The 20,813-nt window shown below is 41.9% G+C and overlaps 1 protein-coding gene across 16 annotated transcripts in view; it reads left to right on the top strand.

The window, feature by feature from the left end:
* Positions 1-20,813, top strand: part of FARS2 (phenylalanyl-tRNA synthetase 2, mitochondrial) — a 537,420-nt gene that overhangs the window by 412,484 nt on the left and 104,123 nt on the right. Inside the window, exon 9 of one of the 16 annotated variants that reach the window (XM_047858235.1) lies at positions 1,326-1,439. The exons of the other annotated variants lie outside the window; for them this stretch is intronic. Coding sequence (XP_047714191.1) covers positions 1,326-1,410 — 85 coding nt within the window. The 3' untranslated portion in view covers positions 1,411-1,439. Of the gene's footprint in view, positions 1-1,325; positions 1,440-20,813 lie in introns of those variants that run through there. 16 annotated transcript variants of the gene reach the window in all.

Raw genomic sequence — 20,813 nt, 5'->3', positions numbered from 1 at the left:
CACCCAGCAGTAAATATTATCAACCTCTGAAACAGTGAATGACAGTCAGCCTGCCACTGGTGTAAAATCAGGGACCGGAACAGAGCACCTTTCCCTGATGCAGTCAGAATTAAGACAGCCAGAATGTGCCTTAAGTATCTAAGAAAAACTTGACCAAAGCGCAGGGCCACTGCGTCTGTTGTTATTTTAGATTTATTCAATTAGAGTCCCAAGCAAAGTAAATTGAGCTGTGTGGCTGATTTGAATATTACCTTGGAAGAGAGTATAAAGAGATTAACAAACCCTAAGGGACTAGGAAGGAGAGTGCCAGGCTCCTCCTTCTGTCCCCACACTTGGGCCGCCTTTTGCAGATTTGTTTACAAAGGACCAGAATCAAAGCAGGAGAGCAGACGTGCCTTTTGTTCAGTGCCTCACAGTCCTTTCTCTGCTTCACCATCGTCAGAAATTTCCTCCGTTTGTGTGTGTGTGTGTGTGTGTGTGTGTGTGTGTGTGTGTCTGAGAGACAGAGAGTGTGTGTGTGAACTACAGCAAAATCAAAGCTGGCATGTGTGGAAGCTTTCAAGTTGAGGAAGGAGGCCCATCCTGAGAACGGGGGACATTTGGTCCGGTTGAATTGTGCCTTTGTCTTGGCATTTGTGTTGTCTGGCACAGTCGGCTGCATTAAATTGACCTGGTGCCGCAAAAAAATTGGCACATGAGAAATATTAAAATTAACTGCACAGGACTCACATTTCCTTAGGCTGTAGGGTAAGTCAACTATGCGTTTCAACAGAGAGCTTCCTCCGTTCTACCGTCTCCAGTGCCATGTGGCGATTGGTTGTCTCCCACTTCATTCAAAGACTGAGGCATTTTTCCACGCGTTTTACTCATGATTTAACAGAGGTACAGGAATAGGATGATGCCAGGGAGGCCATCCTGTTTTCAGGATGCAAGTGGTATTTTTAAATCAGGTCTTTCATGCTTCGGCAGATTGAGATGGCAGTGAGTTTTCGAGTAGAGTAGGAAGCTGGACTGAGGACAGAGAGGGAGCAGTAGGGGGAAACACCGAGGATGATGGAGAGGCCTTCTTGGGGATTACTTTTCACTCTTAATCATGACTTTTCGATGTCTTTCTTATTCCCTTGGGTCCTCACTGTTTTCAGAGTATGTCCAATGCTGCTTAACAAATAAAGTCTACACTATTAGATTAGGAAAGAATATATCTAGACTGCAGGGGCTCTGCCACTAACCAGCTGTGTGACCTTGGACTTATCTCTGAGAACCCACTTCCCACCTGTGAGATGAGGGAGGGGCTGGGGCCATGCCATTCTCTCTGTCTATTCCAGAGCTCCCCATCCGTGGTCTGCATCTCATGGCCTTGGATTCCCATCTGTGGCTCCTCTTCTCCAAAGCAGAAGAAGAATTGCCTAATGGGGTTTGGATGAGCAATCCATTTATTAAAACTGTTATGGTTCTCCTAGCTCCTTGTAAGTATTTTTATCAGAGAATAATACCTAGGGAGGGGAGATGAAACCCATCACTCCTTTACTTGTTATTAGCACTGATGAGTTTGAGATTTAGGAGGAGAACGAAAACAGTGGCCCAGATGTGTCTTTGGTTTAGTTTTGTTTGCTGTGTTCCTCCCCCACAGTTAGTAAGGGCATGACTGTTCTTTTACCACTTTATTCCATCCCGAGCAGGGAGTTTGACTTTGGGCTGGCCTCCCTTTTCCTGCCTCCTCTTTCCCTTCCTTCCTGGTAGGCACCAATGTCTTATTTATCTTTGTACCCTAAGCATAGTACTTGGCACATAACAGATGGTCCAAATGTATTTGTCAACTGCCTTGGTTCAAAAAGTAGACCAAGAATATGAGAAGGAATACTTGGAATTAACACTGGAAATTAATGTGCTCAACCATGTCCTAAAAATAAAATGAAATTAACATTATAAGCTAGGAAAGACAGAGCATGCACACATTTGCCAGCCTGGACTTGAATAAATGTTGGCAAGAGTTATCGAAAAAGGTTTTGGGATGGATCGATCACTTCTTATTTCTGTAGCATCCTGGAAAATTTGTAGCTTGCTCTATCAAACACTCTGCAATCACTGCTTTCTTCATTCAGAAAGTTAGAGAAGCTCATCCCTTACACCTTGAGAACAACAGAGCAAAAACCAGGTTCAAAATAAAGCATGACCTCTTGGGTTAGGCTTATTCCTAAGATATCTTATGGCTTTTGGTGCAAATGTAAATGGGACTGATTCCTTGACCTCTCTTTCCGCTGCTTCATTTTTGGTGTATAGAAATGCAACCAATTTCTGTACGTTGATTTTATATCCTGCGACTTTGCTAAATTCACATATCGGTTCTAGCGGTTTTTTGGTAGTCTTTCGGGTTTTCCACATAGAGTATCGTGCTTCGTGTGGAATTTAAGAAATAAAACAGATGCACATAAGGGAAGGGAACCAAAAATAAGATAAAAACAGAGAGGGAGACAAACCATAAGATACTCTTAAATACAGGGAACAAACTAAGGGTTGCTGGGGGGAGGCACTAAATGGGTGATGGGCATTAAGGAGGGCACTTGTTGGGATGAGCACTGAGTGTTATATGTAAGTGATGAATCATTAAATTCTGCTCCTGAAACTGCTACACTGTATGTTAAGTAACTTGAATTTAAATAAATAAATTAGAAAATAATAAAGCATGGCATCTACTGTAGAAGAGTCACGTGGTGAAATGACCAGAACTAAAAGGTAAAATACCAACATGTGCTTTAACATCCACAGATTCTCCCCCATTTTGCAACCCCTGCCATGAGCTTGTAACCTTAGGATTAACAGCAGGAAATCTGGGGCCAGACTGCCTGGGTTCTAATGATAGCTCTGCACTCACTTGCTGTTATTTTAATCTCTCTACCTCAGTTTCCTGATCTGTAAAATGGGGGTAATAATAATTCCAACTACATCCGGAGCGTTGTGAGAAATGAATGAATCAATGCATGTAAAGTGCCAGGCACGCTGCCTCCTGGTCTCAGTGACAACTGTTTCTCACTGAAAACAATTACTGTGTACCATTGTTTGGTTTATAAGTAGTCTGAGAGACATGGGATAATTTCAGAGAAATTCTCTTTGAAAATCTCATGTATACTGAACCAGGGTGGATTCATTAAATTAAATGCCAAACCTGACATTTCTTAGCACCCAGCCAGCCTCTTTTGCCAACTCACTAAGTGTGTGTGCCTCATTCAGACTTCAGAAAAGGGACCGGCTTCCTGAGTGGCGCCCCCAGTCCCTGCTGTCTTTTGCTGGCAAGAATAGGAGACATCCCCAAATCTCCGGGCTGTCTGTACCCCAGCCTAAGTTTCTAGTCCAATGTCCCATCCAGCTATCCTGGGCCTGTCCCTCTCCCTGCCTGGGTGCTACATGACAGGGCTCTGTGTGCCTGCAGTGGGAGCCATTGCTTGCCTCCCTCTCCCTGTGCCTGGGGACCCACTCACACTAAGTTGGGGGGGGGGGAGGGAGGGAAGAAACAAGGGTTTTTTGGAACCACGATCTCTGGTGAATGTCCTTCCTCGGATCCTATATAATGAGCTCCGGAACTCCTTTGTTTCCTTTGTGATTTCTTTTGTTATCTTTGCCTTCTCCTTCTTCTTCTTTTTTTTTTTTTTTTTAACTGTTTGTCTGCCTTTACCCTTCAAAGAATTCAAATCCTAAAACTAGTTGTTTTTTTTTAAACCAACTCTCTTTATTTCAGGAATATCATTCGAGTCCACTAGCCTTCTTAATTTTCTTTATAGCTTTTTTTAATGCTGTAAAAATGTTATTAATATGTTTAACGTCTGCCAACAAACACACCCCCCCGTAGGGACAAGAACCTTTTCTGTATTGCTTATGCTGTATCCTCAGGTTCCAGACAATCCCTGGCACTTAATAGGTGCTCAGTTAGTTATTGAGTGCATTAATGTTACATAAAACAACATGGTCATCTATGTGTATATTGTCTGTGGGCTAATAGCCAAGGATTGGACTTAGGAGCTCCTCATTACTGTTTTGACAGTCTTATTACAAAATGTCTTAAAAAATCACTGAAGCACACCATGCCCCAGTTTGTCAGAGGGTTAATTTCTATAATTACAGTGGTCGGTAAATCTTCCTTAATGAGTCTTGTAGAATTATGGCTGATGTGAAAAGGTATATAGTTAGCATGTGTTTGTGCTGCGCATATATCTCTCATCCATGCTGTATGTATATTTTAAGGAACATTTCTTTGATGCTGCGTTTTTTTCTATTTATGTCTTCACCATAAAAATATAAATAGATCGTTTATCTCCGGTATCCTTCACGTAGCTTGCATCATTTCACTTTTTTTAACTTTTACATAACCGAAGTTCTATCCCCAGAATACATTGTTTGGAAGATCTGAGTGGCTGGGAGCGACCCTGGAGACACTGGGGCCAGCTTCTAGTGACCCCCAAGGCTTATTGCAGGTCCAGGAGCTGTGGGCACTGGCTGCTGGGTAATCCGTTCTCAGTAACATCATGCGGGACACCTGCTGTGTTCGCCCTGCCTGGCACCAGACCACAAGCCATTTAAAGGTAGAGCTGATTTTTGTTCATTTTTGTATCCTCCACAAAGTATAATCCAACTCTTTGAACATAGTAGATATTTTAGTCTCCAGTGAATTTGTAACATAAACATTTTGTCTTTTCAATTGAGATGTAACTGACATGTAACATTATGTCAGTTTCAAGTGTACAACATAATAATTTGACATTTGTATATGTTGTGAAATGATCACCACAATTAAGTCGAGCTAGCATTTGTCAGTATACAGTTACAAAGTTTTTTTGTGTGTATATACATAAACATTTCTTTTTTATATTTGTTTATTTGTTTATTTATTTTGAGAGAGAGAGAGAGACAGAGAGACAGAGAGCAAGCTAGGGAGGGGCAGAGAAAGAGAGGGAGAAATACTCAGCAGGCTCTACACTGTCAGTGCAGAGCCTGACATGGGGCTTTAACCCACAAACTGGGAGATCATGACCTGAGCCAAAACCAGGATTTGGACGCTTAACCAACTGAGCCACCCACATGCCCCTGCATAAACATTTCTTGAATGTGGTGATAACAAGAAAAATAAAATATCACTTAGAATTTATTTACCATGGACCACTAGATATTATGCGTAATATACAATATCTCACTTAAACTGATCGCAGCTCGATGAAGTGACTGCTATGACCCTTGTCATTTTATAGCAGAGAAGATCAAGGCTTAGAGAACTTATGTAGCTTTCTCATAGTCCACATGAGTAGTACGTGACAAAGCTGGGATCCGAACCCAAGCCTGTGTGATTCTAGAGCTGTACTCGGAAACTCTAGCTGTGCAGAAAAGACTAATGCTGATGGGGACCCACAGGACAAGTTTGTCATATGGAGTCCAGGGTTCATCATGAGGAGATAACCATGACCATTGATGAGTGAGACCTAGAAGTACCCCTCTCTTTGACTTTTTGATAGAAAGACCTCAGACATTTTCTGAGAAGGCTTTGTTTTGTTTTGTTTTTTAATTTCCTGGGAGTCTTTTGATCACTGAAAAAGGTAACGGTTGGCATTCACAATACTGGGCAAGGACCTTTCTGTTGGAGGCATTCCCTTCCCTTTTAGAAACCCTTTCAAACTGAGGTCAGAGGGCTAAGCCAGGGCTTTGGGTAGAATTCATGGAGCAAAAGTGTAACATTTGCAACAAGGTGTGGAATGGGGCCTTCTGGCAACATTAGGCTGAGAGACATCACCTGAATCTTCAAGGTCTAATGGTATTTATCTTGGTACTGATTTTAAAGTGGAACACACTCTAGTAGGTGACTCCTGTTGGAAGAGGAGTGTGCTCTCGTGGAAGGGGTGAGGTTTTAGGATCAGGCAGACCTGAGTTCAGGTTCTGATTTCATTTCTTACTGATTTTTATGAGCTTCGACAAATTACACACCTTCTCCTGGTACCTCCAAGTGCCTTACCTAATAAGTGTGGTTAACAGACTTCTGAATAAAGATAGCAGATTGAACACAAGCATTAACCTCAGTTACCTCTCAAGATACCATTACTGTAACAGTAAAGTTTTGCTTATTTATTGTGGCATAAATTAATTAAAGATTAAGTGAATAGGAGACATCAGCTACATAATTTTGGAAGCTGAGAAGCAGTTGGAGAAGTGGTAGCTATTTAAGTAGACCCTGAAAGCTGAAATCCAAGTTAGCAGTGGGGAAATCCAAGAAGCAACCCAACCTAAACGCCAGTATTCATTAGTAGTACTGGTCCCTCTGGAGTGAGGGGTCAGGAGTGGGCAGTAAAGACAGGGCTAAAACAGGAAGCAGAACTCCAGATTTTCTCCCCAGTTCTGTGTAATATGTACTGCTACAACCCAGTAACTGACAAGCTTTTATCTTGATAGAAGGCTAAAGATTTATCTCTGGAGAGGATAAAGCAGAGGATCTCTGGTTTGGTGGATGAAGTAAAAGTTTACTAGCTGGATACTGAGACCCCCAACTTCTTCACCCACTCGTCTCCCTGAATCTTAGCCACTTGTGTTGCCATCCCCACCCTTACCCCACTAGGGGATTGGAATAGCCATTCTGGGAATCTTACCAGCCTGTGAGAAAAGAGCCTAATATACTGACAGGGGTTCTCCAAGAAACAGAGCATACAAATTATTCTTCAGTGAAGTCCCTCTCCTGATACCTCAGTTACCTTACCTAAGAAGTACGGCTAATAGGCTTCTGATTAAAGATGGCAGATTGAAACAAGCATTAACTTCAGTTACCTGTCAAGATGCTATTACACTAACAGCACAGTTTTACAGTGACAGTAAAGCCCTAGTCTTGCACGAGACACATGCAAAAACACACAGGGCTCCCAGCAGCTCACCCTGAAATATGAACACATATCCAAGAAGTACCAGGCATTTGCAAAGTAGGACCAAAGCAAAAATGAAAACAAGTGCAGCTTGAAGGATCCTTAGACTGTGGAGGAAGAAGAGAACATTAAAAAAAAGAACTTGTTTTTAACATCCTCAGAGAAGTAAAAGATGCTAATGATTTTGGACCAACAACAAAGACTTGTTTAAAAGTGGAATATTCAGAGAACAAAAGGAGCTCTTAAACATTAGAAAATTGATAGCAGAAATACAGAAGTCAGTAGGACAGTCGAAAACTGAAGTTGAGTTCCCCTAAGAAGAGAAAGAAAATTTTAGAGGAAACATAAGAAAACGTGCATTTCCACATTGAAAGGACAGACTAAGTACCCGGGGCAATGAACAAAATGGGAGTCACATCAAGACTCTCAGGGCCTGACAGAGTGATGGAGACAAAAGAGAAGATGCTCAAACCTGAGAGAGAGACAGAATATGAATCAGGAGTTAGAATGACATCATATGTCTTGGCAGTAGCTCTAGAAACCAGAAGAACAATGCCTTCAAAAGCTTAACAAAAATAATTTTCAACCCAGCATCTGATGCTTGGCCATACCATCCATCAAACCTCAAGGGTACTTTCAGACTACCAGAGGACGTTCCACCAAAGTGAGAAGCCAAGACAAGACTCATGAGGAAGAAGACCCCACATCAGAGAAAGGCAAAGGGCATCCCCAGGATGCTGGAGAACGACCATCCCAAAGCCCTAGCTATGGTGCAGTCTTCCAGAGGGTGATCCATCCAATTGGAGCAGATCAGAAGGCGCCAGGGGAGGCTTTAGCAGGATATAATGATTGAATACTTAACAACAGCCATCATCACTTACACTTACTGCAAAGTCGCTGTATATCGGATACAATTTAGTTGAATCTGAAGAGTAGCAGTTACTAGGCAGATGATCATTATTATCTTCCTTGTACAAATGAGGCACTCAGTGCTTTAATAATTAGTCTAAAGTTACACAGCTAGTTAGTGGCAAAGTGAGATTTGAACCCAAGGCAGTGCACACTCATAACCACTGCACCATGCCTTCCACCCCCTGCACAACAGGAGAAGAGCATGGAAATGCACACATTTGTAGAAACAACACAGATGAAAATCAACATGGTTACTAAAGCCAGGGAGAACAAAAAGTTGCACAGAAAAGGAAAAGTAATCATAGTCTCTGCATTCACTGAATGGTGAGCTAACTAAAGTCTCAACGTGCTTTTATTGGGATGACGGTGGGACATACGCACGTGCAGAATGGTGGTGTGGGAGGAATGGGGTGTGGAGGAGCTCAGTGCCTTTCTTCTGGTATGCAGAGCTAATATATAATGCTGAAAATGAAAAACAAACAAAACTCCAACAAGACATAGCAATAACAGTCTGTTATTTAAAGATCCAGAGAGAAATACCAAGCGCATCCCCTGGAAGAGGTGAACGCAGGTTGCCACTGGGAAGTTGACTATGGCAGGATTGGGCTGGGGGCTGCAGTCTTTGGGAATAAGCCATTAGAATGATTCGGCTCTCCAAATATGTGCAAATATAACTTTTCTAAAATTTAGTTTTCATTTTTATCAAGGAATAATTGTTCAAGAATAAATTTGTTTTATCTTCCTACAAAGCCGATAAATATTAATTGTCCTCCCTCTTTCTTTCAAAGCACCAATTTCCCATCACATGTAGAAATCAAAAGACTGGCATGTGTTTGTGCTGCCTGACCACTTTCCATGGCGCAGCTACCCTTCGGCCCTTTCATTTTTCAGTCACTAATGTTCAGCGAAGAAGAGAAAAGCAGGGAATTCTATTGACAGAGTCTTTTGATCAGCGCTTGTTAGCATCTGCAGCCCCTGTTGGGTACCTGGCTCCAGGCACAGCAAATGGTGAGACCTAAGGTGTAGCTAATGTGGTTAGAGAACCCTCCAGCTTTGATGGGAAGGGGCTTCAAAAGTATCTCACGGTGTTCTGAGGAACAAGCATCCAGTGCATTTCCTGACCGGTGGTAACAGACAAGCCTTCCCCCAGACGGCCTGTAAGGAAATGATAGCATCAGAGATCCCAAAGCTTTCTGTTTAGGTACCTCAAAGTAGGGCAAGGGGCCAGTATCTTGAAAGACAGAGTTTGGGGTTTGTGTGTGTGAGGGAGACAGAGACAAAAACGTATATATTTATAAAGCATGCCATATGCTATTTGTTCAATGCAATCTACATTTTATTTTTATCTTCTCTTACTTCAAAGATAGGGAAAGCCTATTAGTAAGTCTAGTCCTATGTATATGCATATATATCTATATTAATATCAAGGTTTTTGTATTGAGAAATTGACTTAAAAATGCTTATCACTTCTGGCAAAACCTCAGATATTGATAAATCTGGATCTTCTTATTGGAGGATCACTTCTTATTTTACAGTAGTTCTTTCTTTTATATGGTAATTATGAGCTTGGGGGAAAAAAAGAGTGTATTGATTTACTACAGTCTACTGTGATCCAAGTGACCCTATCTCTCCAGGAAAAGTGAAGAAAAGACGCTGTACTGATTCACATCTCTTGGCATTTACTGGGCACCTACTTCATGGAAGGCATTGGACTGGCTGCAGCAGATACAATGATGGATAAGGCAGGCTCAACCCTTAGCCGTTTTCAGTTTCTTTTGGAGAGGAAACTCGGAAGAACTTAGTGACAACAGCACAAGTCTGAGGAGAAGAACATCTGAGAGCCCTCTTACGGGCGCTCAAAGGGGCACAGATCTCATTTCAGGGACCAGGAAGAGCTCCAGTGAGTTAAGTCTGAAGGATTTGCCATATTGTAATTCTAAAAAAACACATCCCAGCCTCTTTTCATTCATTCATTTGCTCATTCCTGCCCTGTGTCAGGTGGCTCTCTGGGCACTGAGGATGTATCAGTGAACAAAACAAAGCCCCCTTCATTGAGCACATAGCCCAGCTGGAACGCCTTCCATCACAGCAGCTACTTGGGCAAAAATTTGCAAAGGATAGCTTGCATCTCCTCTGCTCTGACTCAAACTTGTGTTCGGTGACCATTCAGAAGTTTCCTGTTACATGTGACATTAGCCTTCAGCAGGGCTGGGCAGTTCTTGGTGGTCTCAGGTGTGCCTGACCTGGGTGCCGTATGTAAGTACAGTGTCAATGGTGCCCTAGGCTCTTTGGTAGCATTGATGACTTCACTAACAGAATGAGCGATGCCCATCGATGGCCCTTTGGCCATGGAATCAGAGTCCATTTAGGGTCCTCAGGCTTTCTGGGAGAGGCAGGAGCAGGCTCACTGAAAAAGCAGAGCTGCCCCAGCCCAGCTGGGACACGGGAGGGGAAGGATCTCTGATGGGTCATCACAACCTTTCCTGAACCTCTGCCAGGTCCAAGTGTTTCCTCTTGGTAGATCATAGGTCAGCCAGCCCTTTCTCAATCCTTCTCTGCAGTGTTAGCTGATAATTTCAGGAAGATTAAATCAGAATTTTAAAATGTTTTCCTGGAGTTGCTATTTAAAATATTTATCCTTCAAAGAAAGATGTTGTCAGACCGATACATCTTTGTGAATAATGGCTTGGACTGCATTAGTTGCCCCTGGGGTTGGGATAGTGCCTTTCCCCTTGGGAGTAACTGAAGGTTTGGTGAGGAAAATCATAAGACCAAAAGTCTTTTAAGACCTAAAGATCTGAAGCTCCTGAGGGTGGAACCCAGCCATTATAAAGATTATGGAGAACAGATTTACATGTTCCCTACACTACTCAGTATGTTGGAAGCCTCCTTCTCCACGGTGCTTGAGTCCAGGCAATGGGTCTACTCAGGCACCTGTCCTTCAAATTCCGTGCTTTTCTCTCACTATGTCTTTCTAGTCAAATTTTTCTTCCTTAAGCCTAGTAAAGTTTGAGTTTCTGCAGTGTGATCTGAGAAAGCCCTGTTTCCTTACCGTTTCTGTAATATTCCTTTCAAATGATTCTTCTCATTTATTTTTGTGCCCAGAATCCCTCCTTTCACTCTGTATTAGCTGTATTACTTTCTTATTACTGCACTAACCAATTACCACAAACTCAGTGGCTTAAGACAATACAGATTTATTACTACCTTACAGCTGTGCAGGTCAAGCAAGGTCTGAATCAGAACTGGGCTGAAGTCAAGGCATCGCCAGGGGCTATTTCCTTCTGCTAGAGGCTCTAATATAGAAAAGTCCCCTACCTTTCCTGGCTTTTAAAGGTAGCCTGCTTTCCTTGGCCTGTGGCCCCTTCCTCACATAACCCTGACTTCTACCTCTTGCATCTCATCTCCTCAAACTCTGACCCTCCTCCCTCCCTCCGTTAGGATTCTTGTGATCACCTTGAGCCCACCCAAATAATTGGCATCCCCCATCTCACAATCCTTAACTGAATCCCAATTGCAAAGTCCCCTCTCCCACGTTCTAGGGACGAGGATGCAGACATCTGTGGGGGACCATTCTTTTGCCCATCACTGAATAGGAGGAGATAAGCTGAGTGAATGAGATGCTTGAGCAGTCTCCTCTGTCATTCTAATCCTTGCCCACCTGCCAGAGCAGTGAGTGACACTGAAACAAAGCCTAGGCCAATAGCATGTTTGTCCTTAAATTTGTTCTCTGGTACAGCCGTTTTAAGCATCCATGTGGTGTTTCCTAGTGAGAATGGAAAACCTGTGAATGGTTACCCATATTCTATGCATGTTGATCAACCAGCAAGTGTCACCTGACTGGCTTTGACAGATACTGTAATATTCTATCAATACACTACAGGCACCAAAATGTTACACATTTCACATCTTACTATGTAATACGAATAACATATAATGCATGCACATTATACATTGTGGGTATATGTATATTACATGCATTATATGTATAGGTGTGTATACATTTATAATGTATATAATAATGTAGAAAAATGTATAATAATACGTAAAAGCCTTGAAATTTCCTTTCAGCTTTTATCCCCTAGCCCTCTTTTTATGGGTGTATATTTCCCCCCATAAGAGGAAATGCCCTTTATTATTGTTCAGCTACCAGCTCTGCCTCAGCTTAGAAGCCTGACTCCTATACCTTTTTAGGGAGAAGACTTTATCTAAATGGGGGCCTCAGAGCTTAAATCTTTCTGGCCAAGCTCAGATTCAGGGTCACTTGGTGCAGTGAAGGCGTCTCTTCCACTTTGCTGCACTGATCAGATTGTCCAATCAAGCTTAGCAGAGGAAATGACATGGAACACCAGATGTGGGAAATCACTTAAATATGTGCCCTCCTGTCAGATCACTGAAGTCCGCTTAATTTGGGATACTCAGGTTTTTACCGTTAAGATGCGGGAAGGTGGCAACAGTAAAACTGGTTCTGGAGTCCTTTGCCCTTGTGCATGAGGTTCTGGCTTCAAAGGGGTTTTGGTTATTAGTGCTGCACTGGGATTTCTATGCATTTAGCTGCATGAAGCCTGAATTGCATTAATGGTTTTTAAAAGCAGAGAATACGGAAAGGGAACACAGAGTCATTTTCAAAAATTGATGTTCAAAATTGTAACTCTGTTTTCACTAGAAGTTTACATTATATTATGGCCAGTAGTTTATAAAGGCCTGGTATCGCATTGTCGTTAAGAGTGTGGGCTTTGAGGCAGGCTGCTTACTTGGGTTCAAATACTGGCTTCACCACTTACTCACCATGTTGCCTTAGGCAGGTTATTTAACTTCTCTGTGCCTCAATGTCCACATCCGTGAGATGGGGAATTATAAGAAATAGTGCCTTCCTCAGAGTTGCTTTGAGGATTATATAAATGAGCATATAAAGGCACTGAGGACTGTCTGGCACAAAGTAAGTACTCAATAAACATTGGTGGTTACCACTAAGTTATTATGGTTATTACTCTGCAGAGTTTGGAAACAACACATTTTTGAAAGATTTTCATCCCGAATTGTTAAGACCAAGAAAAAACTGTAGATGCTTCAAGGAAGTGAATGTTGAGCTGTGCAGATGTATCCTTCTGGGGTCTCAGGCTGTTGTTTAACCACATTTAACTATAAGTAATTATCTACTTGTACACTTGCTTCCTTAAGAAATACACATTGCACAGCACGTTACTGAGACCAAGAAAAAACACGTAGATGCTTCAAGGAAGTGAATGTTGAGCTATGCAGACGTATCCTTCTGGGGTCTGAGACTGTTGTTTAACCACATTTAACTATAAGTAATTATCTACTTGTACACTTGCTTCCTTGAGAAATCCATGTTGCACAGCACATTATTGTCGTAGCCATGGTGGCATTTACATTGTATAAACTGGAGGGAAGTTGCCAAGAATTTTCCATTAATGAACTAATTTTTCCAGAAGGAGGTAGATACATTGTTAGCAAAATATATGACTGGCATGTTTGTCAGAAATCTTCAGGGAGATGAATTTTAGGAGAAACTAAGCATTTTCTCCTCCAAGGTAAAACCAAGTTATTAAATAATTTCAAATTCATGTCAAATTACTTAATCATCCTTTCCATAGATGCTGCTGGTAAAAATAGTTTATATAAGCTCATATCATATTTCAGACTGGGTCATTTTTGTATTTGAATTACTGTCTTCGTGACCTACCAGGTTCCCTGGCACCGACGTTCACCCCTGTTTTATAATTGTTCCCCATAACATTTTGCAATATATTAAGAGACTTTTATGCAAATTGCCAATATTATACTAGTTGCTCCTTTATCGTGATCCTTGTTAGCAATACCTGTTAGGATGAACATTATGGAAGATTTCTTAAAGTCCCATTTGACTTACTGTAATTAACACAATTACTTCCTCCTTGGCTGTCCCCAGCTTTTCTCTCCTTGTTCAGATGTTTAATTATATATTCATCAAATGTTAGACCTGAGAGAAAGATCTTGGAGAGCATATTGTCCTACTGTATCACTTTACCATCAGGATTCTTACCCAGAGAGACAAGACTTCTAGACAACACTAACCTGCTAGTCAGTTCAAGAGCTACAACTAGATTTTGATTCATTTGGTAACTATATTAAAGGGATTGAGAAGAGAATCATATTTACCCCGCGCAAAGACAAAAAAAAAAAAAAAGCCTGCCATCTCTTAAGGAAGTCACAGTTTAAAGAGGTGACAATCAGGTGAATAGATAATTACAGAATTGTCTTCTGATTTCCAGCCCGTTGCTCATTCCCCTACACTAGAGTGCCCTGTATCAGGGTGATATAATTATTTGGTATATACCGTTTTAGTCCATCTACACAATGGTAAACTAGGCAGCTTTGTTTTTTATGCCTACCTTTACATTTATCCAATTCCTTGTTTTTCTATCTGACCTTCACCAAAAAACACTCATGAGTGCCCAAGCTATGCCAGACACCAGTGTCGCTTCAATGCTACATAGCAGGGAAAGAAAATCACAGTCCTTGGCTTCAAGTAATTTATAGTCCAGTTGAAGGAGATAGGCATATAGAGAACATCATACAAAGATGTGTTAAAAAGAACTGTAATATAAATGACAAGGTGCATTGAAGACGGTTTCAGTGTTGCTAAATCCTCCTAAGGCTTTCACAGATATTTCATGTGTTAGTTAATGGGATGAACTTTAAAATGTACCTTCTCAGGGGCATTTACATTTTAAAGGAGGTTGGAAATCCTGCTTTACTATCTTCCCTCCTCTCCCTCTTTCCCTTTCCTTTCTCTTAAGGGAGGCATGGTAAACATGGCCAGAATGTGTCATTTCTGAAAGAGGCCTTGCTGGTAGACCTCACTCTCGCTCCAGACTGGAGCAGCCACCTTCCTTTACCCCACTCTACAAAGAGAAGCCATTTACCAATCCTGCACTCTCTCTATCACAGTCTGGTTACCACCTTCATTCATTAGTCCATTCATTCATTTGTTTGTTCAACTGAATGTCCGCTGTGTGTAGTTACGCTGTGTGTAGTTACAGTGGAAAGCAAAGACAGACACGGCTCTATTTGAAAAGAGCTTATAGTCTAGACTAGATGGAAAAACTAAATTTAATCAATATAAATGTGAAATGACAACTGGGTTAAGTTATTAATGTGGTGTTTTAAGAATAGCTGAACACTGGAATCAAGGTTGAGTGCAAGGTGGGAGAGAGATGAACATTCAAAGCTGAGGAAGCACAAGCAAGGATCTGGCAGGAAAAACTTGATGCATGGTGGACCCAGTAAGAAGGCCAATGTAGGTGAACAAAAGGGAGAATGTGGCGACCAGGCTGAAGAGGTGGGCAAGGCCTGACCATGCTGGGCCTTATAGGCTGGGTAAGGACATCTTATTTTATCAATAGCAATAGGAAGCCCCCAAAATGCTTAAGCAAAGCATGTTGCATGACTAGATTTGGTTTCCAAAAAGACGTATTTTGGCTGTTTTGTGGAGAATAGATTGGAAGGGGAAAGTAGGGCTACAGGGCCAAGAGATGGCTATTGCAATAGCTACACTGGAGATAATGGTAGCCAGGGCTGAGGTTATGGCCAAGGTGATGAGGGAAGTGAACAGATACTAACACTAATAAATACTAAAATTTCTAGAACTTTCATTTGACTATGAGGTGATGATGGATGACCCCAAGTGTCTGACTTGTGGAACTGGATGGACGGTGTTGCCATTTATTGATAAAAAGGACATAGGGGGCGCCTGGGTGGCGCAGTCGGTTAAGCGTCCGACTTCAGCCAGGTCACGATCTCGCGGTCCGTGAGTTCGAGCCCCGCGTCAGGCTCTGGGCTGATGGCTCGGAGCCTGGAGCCTGTTTCCGATTCTGTGTCTCCCTCTCTCTCTGCCCCTCCCCCGTTCAGGCTCTGTCTCTCTCTGTCCCAAAAATAAATAAAAAACGTTGAAAAAAAATTAAAAAAAAAAAAAGGACATAGGTAGTTGAGATTTAGGTTTGAACACATTGACCTTGAGGCTTACCTGAGATGCTGAGGTAAACATGTTGCACAGGCAATTCAAAATAGTCTGGGGCTTACGGGAGATACGGGGACTAGAATATACATTTGTGGATAATCTTCATTTAGGATATATTTGAAACTGAGGGTATGGAGAAGATCAACTAGAAGAATGGAATGAGAACCAAGGGATTTGGGGTGAGTATTGAGGAACTCAGGCATTTAGTGACCAGGGGAAGGATAATAAACCAGCATGGAATAGGCAGACCTGGGCAAGTGAGAGAGAGCCAGGGTGTGGGAGTTATAGAAGCCAAGGAATATGCATACTTCAAGACACTGAGTGTAGCCAACATATCACACAGCACATCACAAAAGTAATGACTTTGTTAATGACTAACAAAGAGCCATTGTTATTTAGGCTACATAAGAGTCATTGGCCACCTTATTGAGAAATTAGCATTTTGGGGAGGCAGAGGTGAGGTTTAAAGTGGATTGAGAAAAAAGTGGGAGGAAATAGAGACAGTGAGGAGAGACAACTCAAGGGAAGGAGAGAGACCAAGTGGTAGTTGGAGGGGATGTGCGAGTCAAGGAAAGTTTTATAAAAAAAGTAGTAGACTTCTGTGTATTTCCAAGTCAACAAAAAACACCAAGGATGAACCCCAATGTAAAGTATGGATGTAGGTGATGCTTATGTGTCTGTGTACATTCACCAAGTTGTAACAAATCCCCTTTGGCAGGAGATGTTGATAATGAGGGAGGCTATGCATGTGTGTAGGAGTGGGGTATATGGGAAATGTCTGTGCCTACTTCCCATTTTTGCTGTGAACCCAAAATTCCTCTAAGAAATAAAGTCTATTAAAAAGTCAATAAAAGGATCCAGTAGAGAAGGAGAGTTTGACTACATGAGTGAGGGAGAGAGGGCATACCCAGTGGTGCATTGTTCTTGAAAGAAGACAGGACATCATGGTGCCCAAAGCTGAAGGAGGTGAATAGCATTGACCTCAGAATGGAGAGACAGGTACTATAGGTTTCTCAGTTCAGCGACTGGAAATTGATGGAGTCCCCACCTGAGTGGCTTCTCTCTGCTCTGTGAAGTACATGGGAGGGCTTTCTTGAGGATGAGTGAGGGAGAGGTCAGGTCAGGGTGGTTTGAGGATAATGGAGAACATTTGAAATAGTGTGATGGAGTGGGGAAGCAGGCTGAGCAGAGAAGCCAGGCCTTTGTGTGGTGGGTGCTGTGAATGAGGATGAGGCTGTCCCCCTGTGGTTTGACTTAGGCACAGATCCTTTCTGGGGGTCTCATACTGCCAAAGCACACCAGCCTCCTTCCTTCATTGGGAAACCTCTTATTGAACTAATCTCTCCAGAAGTTACTGTGTTCAACTGGACAAAAAGATATTTTACATTGAATGAAAAAAAAAAAAAAAAGGAAAAAATGTTTTTATTGTTTTGCTTAGATTTTCTACTTGGGCTTATCTTTGACATGGATCCAGGCCACTGTAATTTTTTATTAACTTCTTACCATGAGTTATTCTGTCTCAACATGTTTTTAAATTCACAACATGTTTTTTTCACAGTATTCGTTTCTTCTCTCAGCTCTTTTATTACAGACTGTATTTTTCATTTGTTATATGTCCCCATCCTTACAATGCATTGCTTACAATATTATTACTGCTGTTCTGTATGCATATTATTGCTTTAGTTTTGCAGGGACTTCCCTGTGAATAGCAGAATGTAATTTATGAAATATGACAATCATTGTCGTAACACCTCTGTGCTATATGTTACACTTGCTCCAACAGCAATGTGGAAGTCGTTACCCATACTGCCAGCTTCCAAAGCTTCATGTAACCCCTTGTGTGCAGAAGGAGCCTCCCAGGATTCCTCTCAGGATGTAGTCAGAGAGAGAAGTATTGTCTACTGAGGCCATTCCCATTTCTGGCATTTGCCATTTCAACTAATTCAGGAACAAGTGTTACCTAGATTAGTTGAAATGTGTGTAAAGACCGCATAATACTACTTTCAGTAATTAACCAAAATTATAAGTATCTAAGAAAATGATGCTAACTAGCTATTTTTCAGGTTCTTTCATGAGAAGCTAGCAATGTATATATAATAGCACTGGTCAAAAGGGAAGGTGCCCGGGGAAGGCTGCCTGGGTTTGAATGCCGGGCCTGCCATTTGCCGGCCATGTGTGACCTTGGACAGGTTAGAACTTCTTTGTGCCCCTTTTTACTTCTGTATAAACTAGACCTAATACTACTTAATCTCATATGATTATTATAACCATTGCAAGAGTTAACTCACAGGGCACCTGGGTGGCCCAGTCAGTTAAGCATCCGACTTTGGCTCAGGTTGTGATCTCGCAGTTCATGAGTTTGAGGCCTGTGTCGGGCTCTGTGCTGACAGCTCAGAGCCTGGAGCCTGCTTCGGATTCTGTGTCTCCCTCTCTCTCTGCCCCTCCCCCACTCATGTTCTGTCTCTCTCTCTTTCTCAAAAGTAAATAAACATTTTTTAAAAAAGAAAAAAAGAGGGGCGCCTGGGTGGCGCAGTCGGTTAAGCGTCTGACTTCAGCCAGGTCACGATCTCGTGGTCTGTGAGTTCGAGCCCCGCGTCAGGCTCTGGGCTGATGGCTCAGAGCCTGGAGCCTGCTTCCGATTCTGTGTCTCCCTCTCTCTCTCTGCCCCTCCCCCGTTCATCCTCTCTCTCTCTCTGTCCCAAAAATAAATAAAAGTTGAGAAAAAAAAAAGAAAAAAAGAAAAAAAGAGTTAATATAAAACTCTTAGAACAATAGCTGGCACATACTAAGCACTTAACAGAGTCTAGCTATTTTAGGTACTAGAATGGGCTTCAGAAGTCTGTCTTCCTGCCTCCTTTTGTTGGAGGTTTCATTTAGGAGACACCTCGTCTTCATCACATGCAACTTTAAAAGTAGGTTATTGTATGTCCAGTTTTTCACAGTGTCTAAATTCATATGATCTAATAGGATTTTATATTATATGAATGTTGATTTATCATTTTCCATATATGCAATAAGCAGTATTTATTCCCTTTGCATTAAAAACACTACCCCCACCCCACCCACCCAGTAGGAACAGCATGACTCTCAGAGACACAGAATACCTTCCTCCAGCTTGGTACACATAAATAACATTATTTTTTAGCTCTTTTAGACTATTTAGCCGTGGAATCAGATGATTGAACTTTCCAGAAAACATTCTTCCTAAATCTGTTTGGATGGAATCATTTGCTGTAAAGATCCAGTGTTATTCAGAGTCACTCTGTGCTCCCTTAATTGAAAAGCTCTGACAGTGACATTGAAGAGAGATTGCCTTTGGGGCCACCAGCAGACAGCTTTCCATAGCATCTTATATTGTTAATGATTCAGAGAATGTTTTCCGATGAGATCAGAAGCAATCCACTAATGAAAAAGTGGAAAGAACTTAAGAGCTTAAAAGAGAGGAGAGGAGGGACGTGAGAAAACCTAAAAAAAGACAAAAGTTGGTGAGGAAGAAGAGGTGGGGCCAGTTCCATGGCAAATTTGTCATTCGTCCCAGCCTAGCTACTCAGAATCTTTTTTTTCCAGTAGGAAAAGGAAGGAGAGTGAAGAAGCCTTTGAAATGATGTGAGGGAAGTCAGAGACAGACAGGAGTGAATTTGGACCAGGTTCTGCCCTATATATCTTGAGACAAGATTTGGTCAGCACTATTGTTCACTCCTGGGCCATTATCAGTGTGTCTACTAGAGGCTCCAAGGATGAACTGTCCACAAGCTGCCCAGTGCCATGCCCTGCAGGTGCTTAGGTGTCCCCATGGATAGATGACTCTGTTCACAGCCCACAGCTGCTATCTTCCTCCACCTTCTTCAGCCTTCCTCAGCACTGCTCCACTGTTGACAGAGCAACAGTGGAAGTGCAGGCTAACACAAATTAAGTGGCAGTCTTGGGATTTTAAAGAAAAAAGGTAACTTTTTCATTTTAGAAATGAAAAACGTAATGTCTGCTGTGTCAATTCACTGTATATCCCCTGAAATGGCTTCATCTCTATGCTAATTTTATGCTGAAGATAGAAACTCTCCTGCACTAGAAGAGGAGACAAAGGGCCAGAAATCAAAGATATCTGAGTGGCTAAGAGCCAAGTAGACCCCTTCAACTCAATACCACTTAGAAAATGTCCTCTGAGCTGGCCTGGCCCTCAAGACAGCTGGCATTGCCATTAGGGCCATGTTAGGGAAGGGCATCACCTCCCACCCAGGAAATCAGCCCCCAAGTGCTGGGCATGGATTCATGACCAAGAGAGTCTACATATCTCTCCTTGGTCTTGCATCAGTGATTTCCCTGGTATATCCATATCCCAAAATTGACTTCCTTTGATTTCCTCTACTTCTATTTTAGATGAATAATTAATTCATAAAAAGTGTCATCTCAAAAGCACAAAATAACCCATAACTCCATGACTGTAAATGTTTTGAATAATGGACATTGTATTGTGTTTAGATCTGGATTTGTCTATTTCTCTTGGTAGAACATGAGATATTGAGGACAGGAACCTCATCTCTGCACCTAGCACTAACATGAGACCTTCCTCAGAGTAGGCACTTATTATGTACTTGTCGAATTTTATAACTGTTGCTCTCCAGCGATTTCTCTGGGTCTGTCCCCTCATAGTTCAAAGGCAGTTGGACAAAGAAGAGATTGGAAGGGTCCTGTTTTCACTGCTTCTTCATCACACAGAAGCTTCTCTTTATCAGTTTGATCCAGTACTCTTCACCTAGTTTTCTCTATTCCTCCATACCCAATGATGCTGGATTTTTGTTTACTTTATGTTGTTTTAAAGAGACAATTTCATGATGAAAATGAAATATACTCTTTCAGGCGCAGGACTAAGACCAGTAGGAGAAAATTATAAGAGGTTGATCTCAGCTCATACAAAGAGCTTTCTAACAATGGGGTGTTTGTTAAGCAGAATCTGGGTGGTCACATAAGACTTTTGTCCTGACAGAGCCTAAACT

The sequence above is a fragment of the Prionailurus viverrinus genome, chromosome B2, assembly GCF_022837055.1.
Source record: "Prionailurus viverrinus isolate Anna chromosome B2, UM_Priviv_1.0, whole genome shotgun sequence".
NCBI lineage: Eukaryota > Metazoa > Chordata > Mammalia > Carnivora > Felidae > Prionailurus > Prionailurus viverrinus.
The sequence above is the reverse complement of the archived record's forward strand: the minus strand, read 5'-3'. Positions and strand labels throughout refer to the sequence as shown.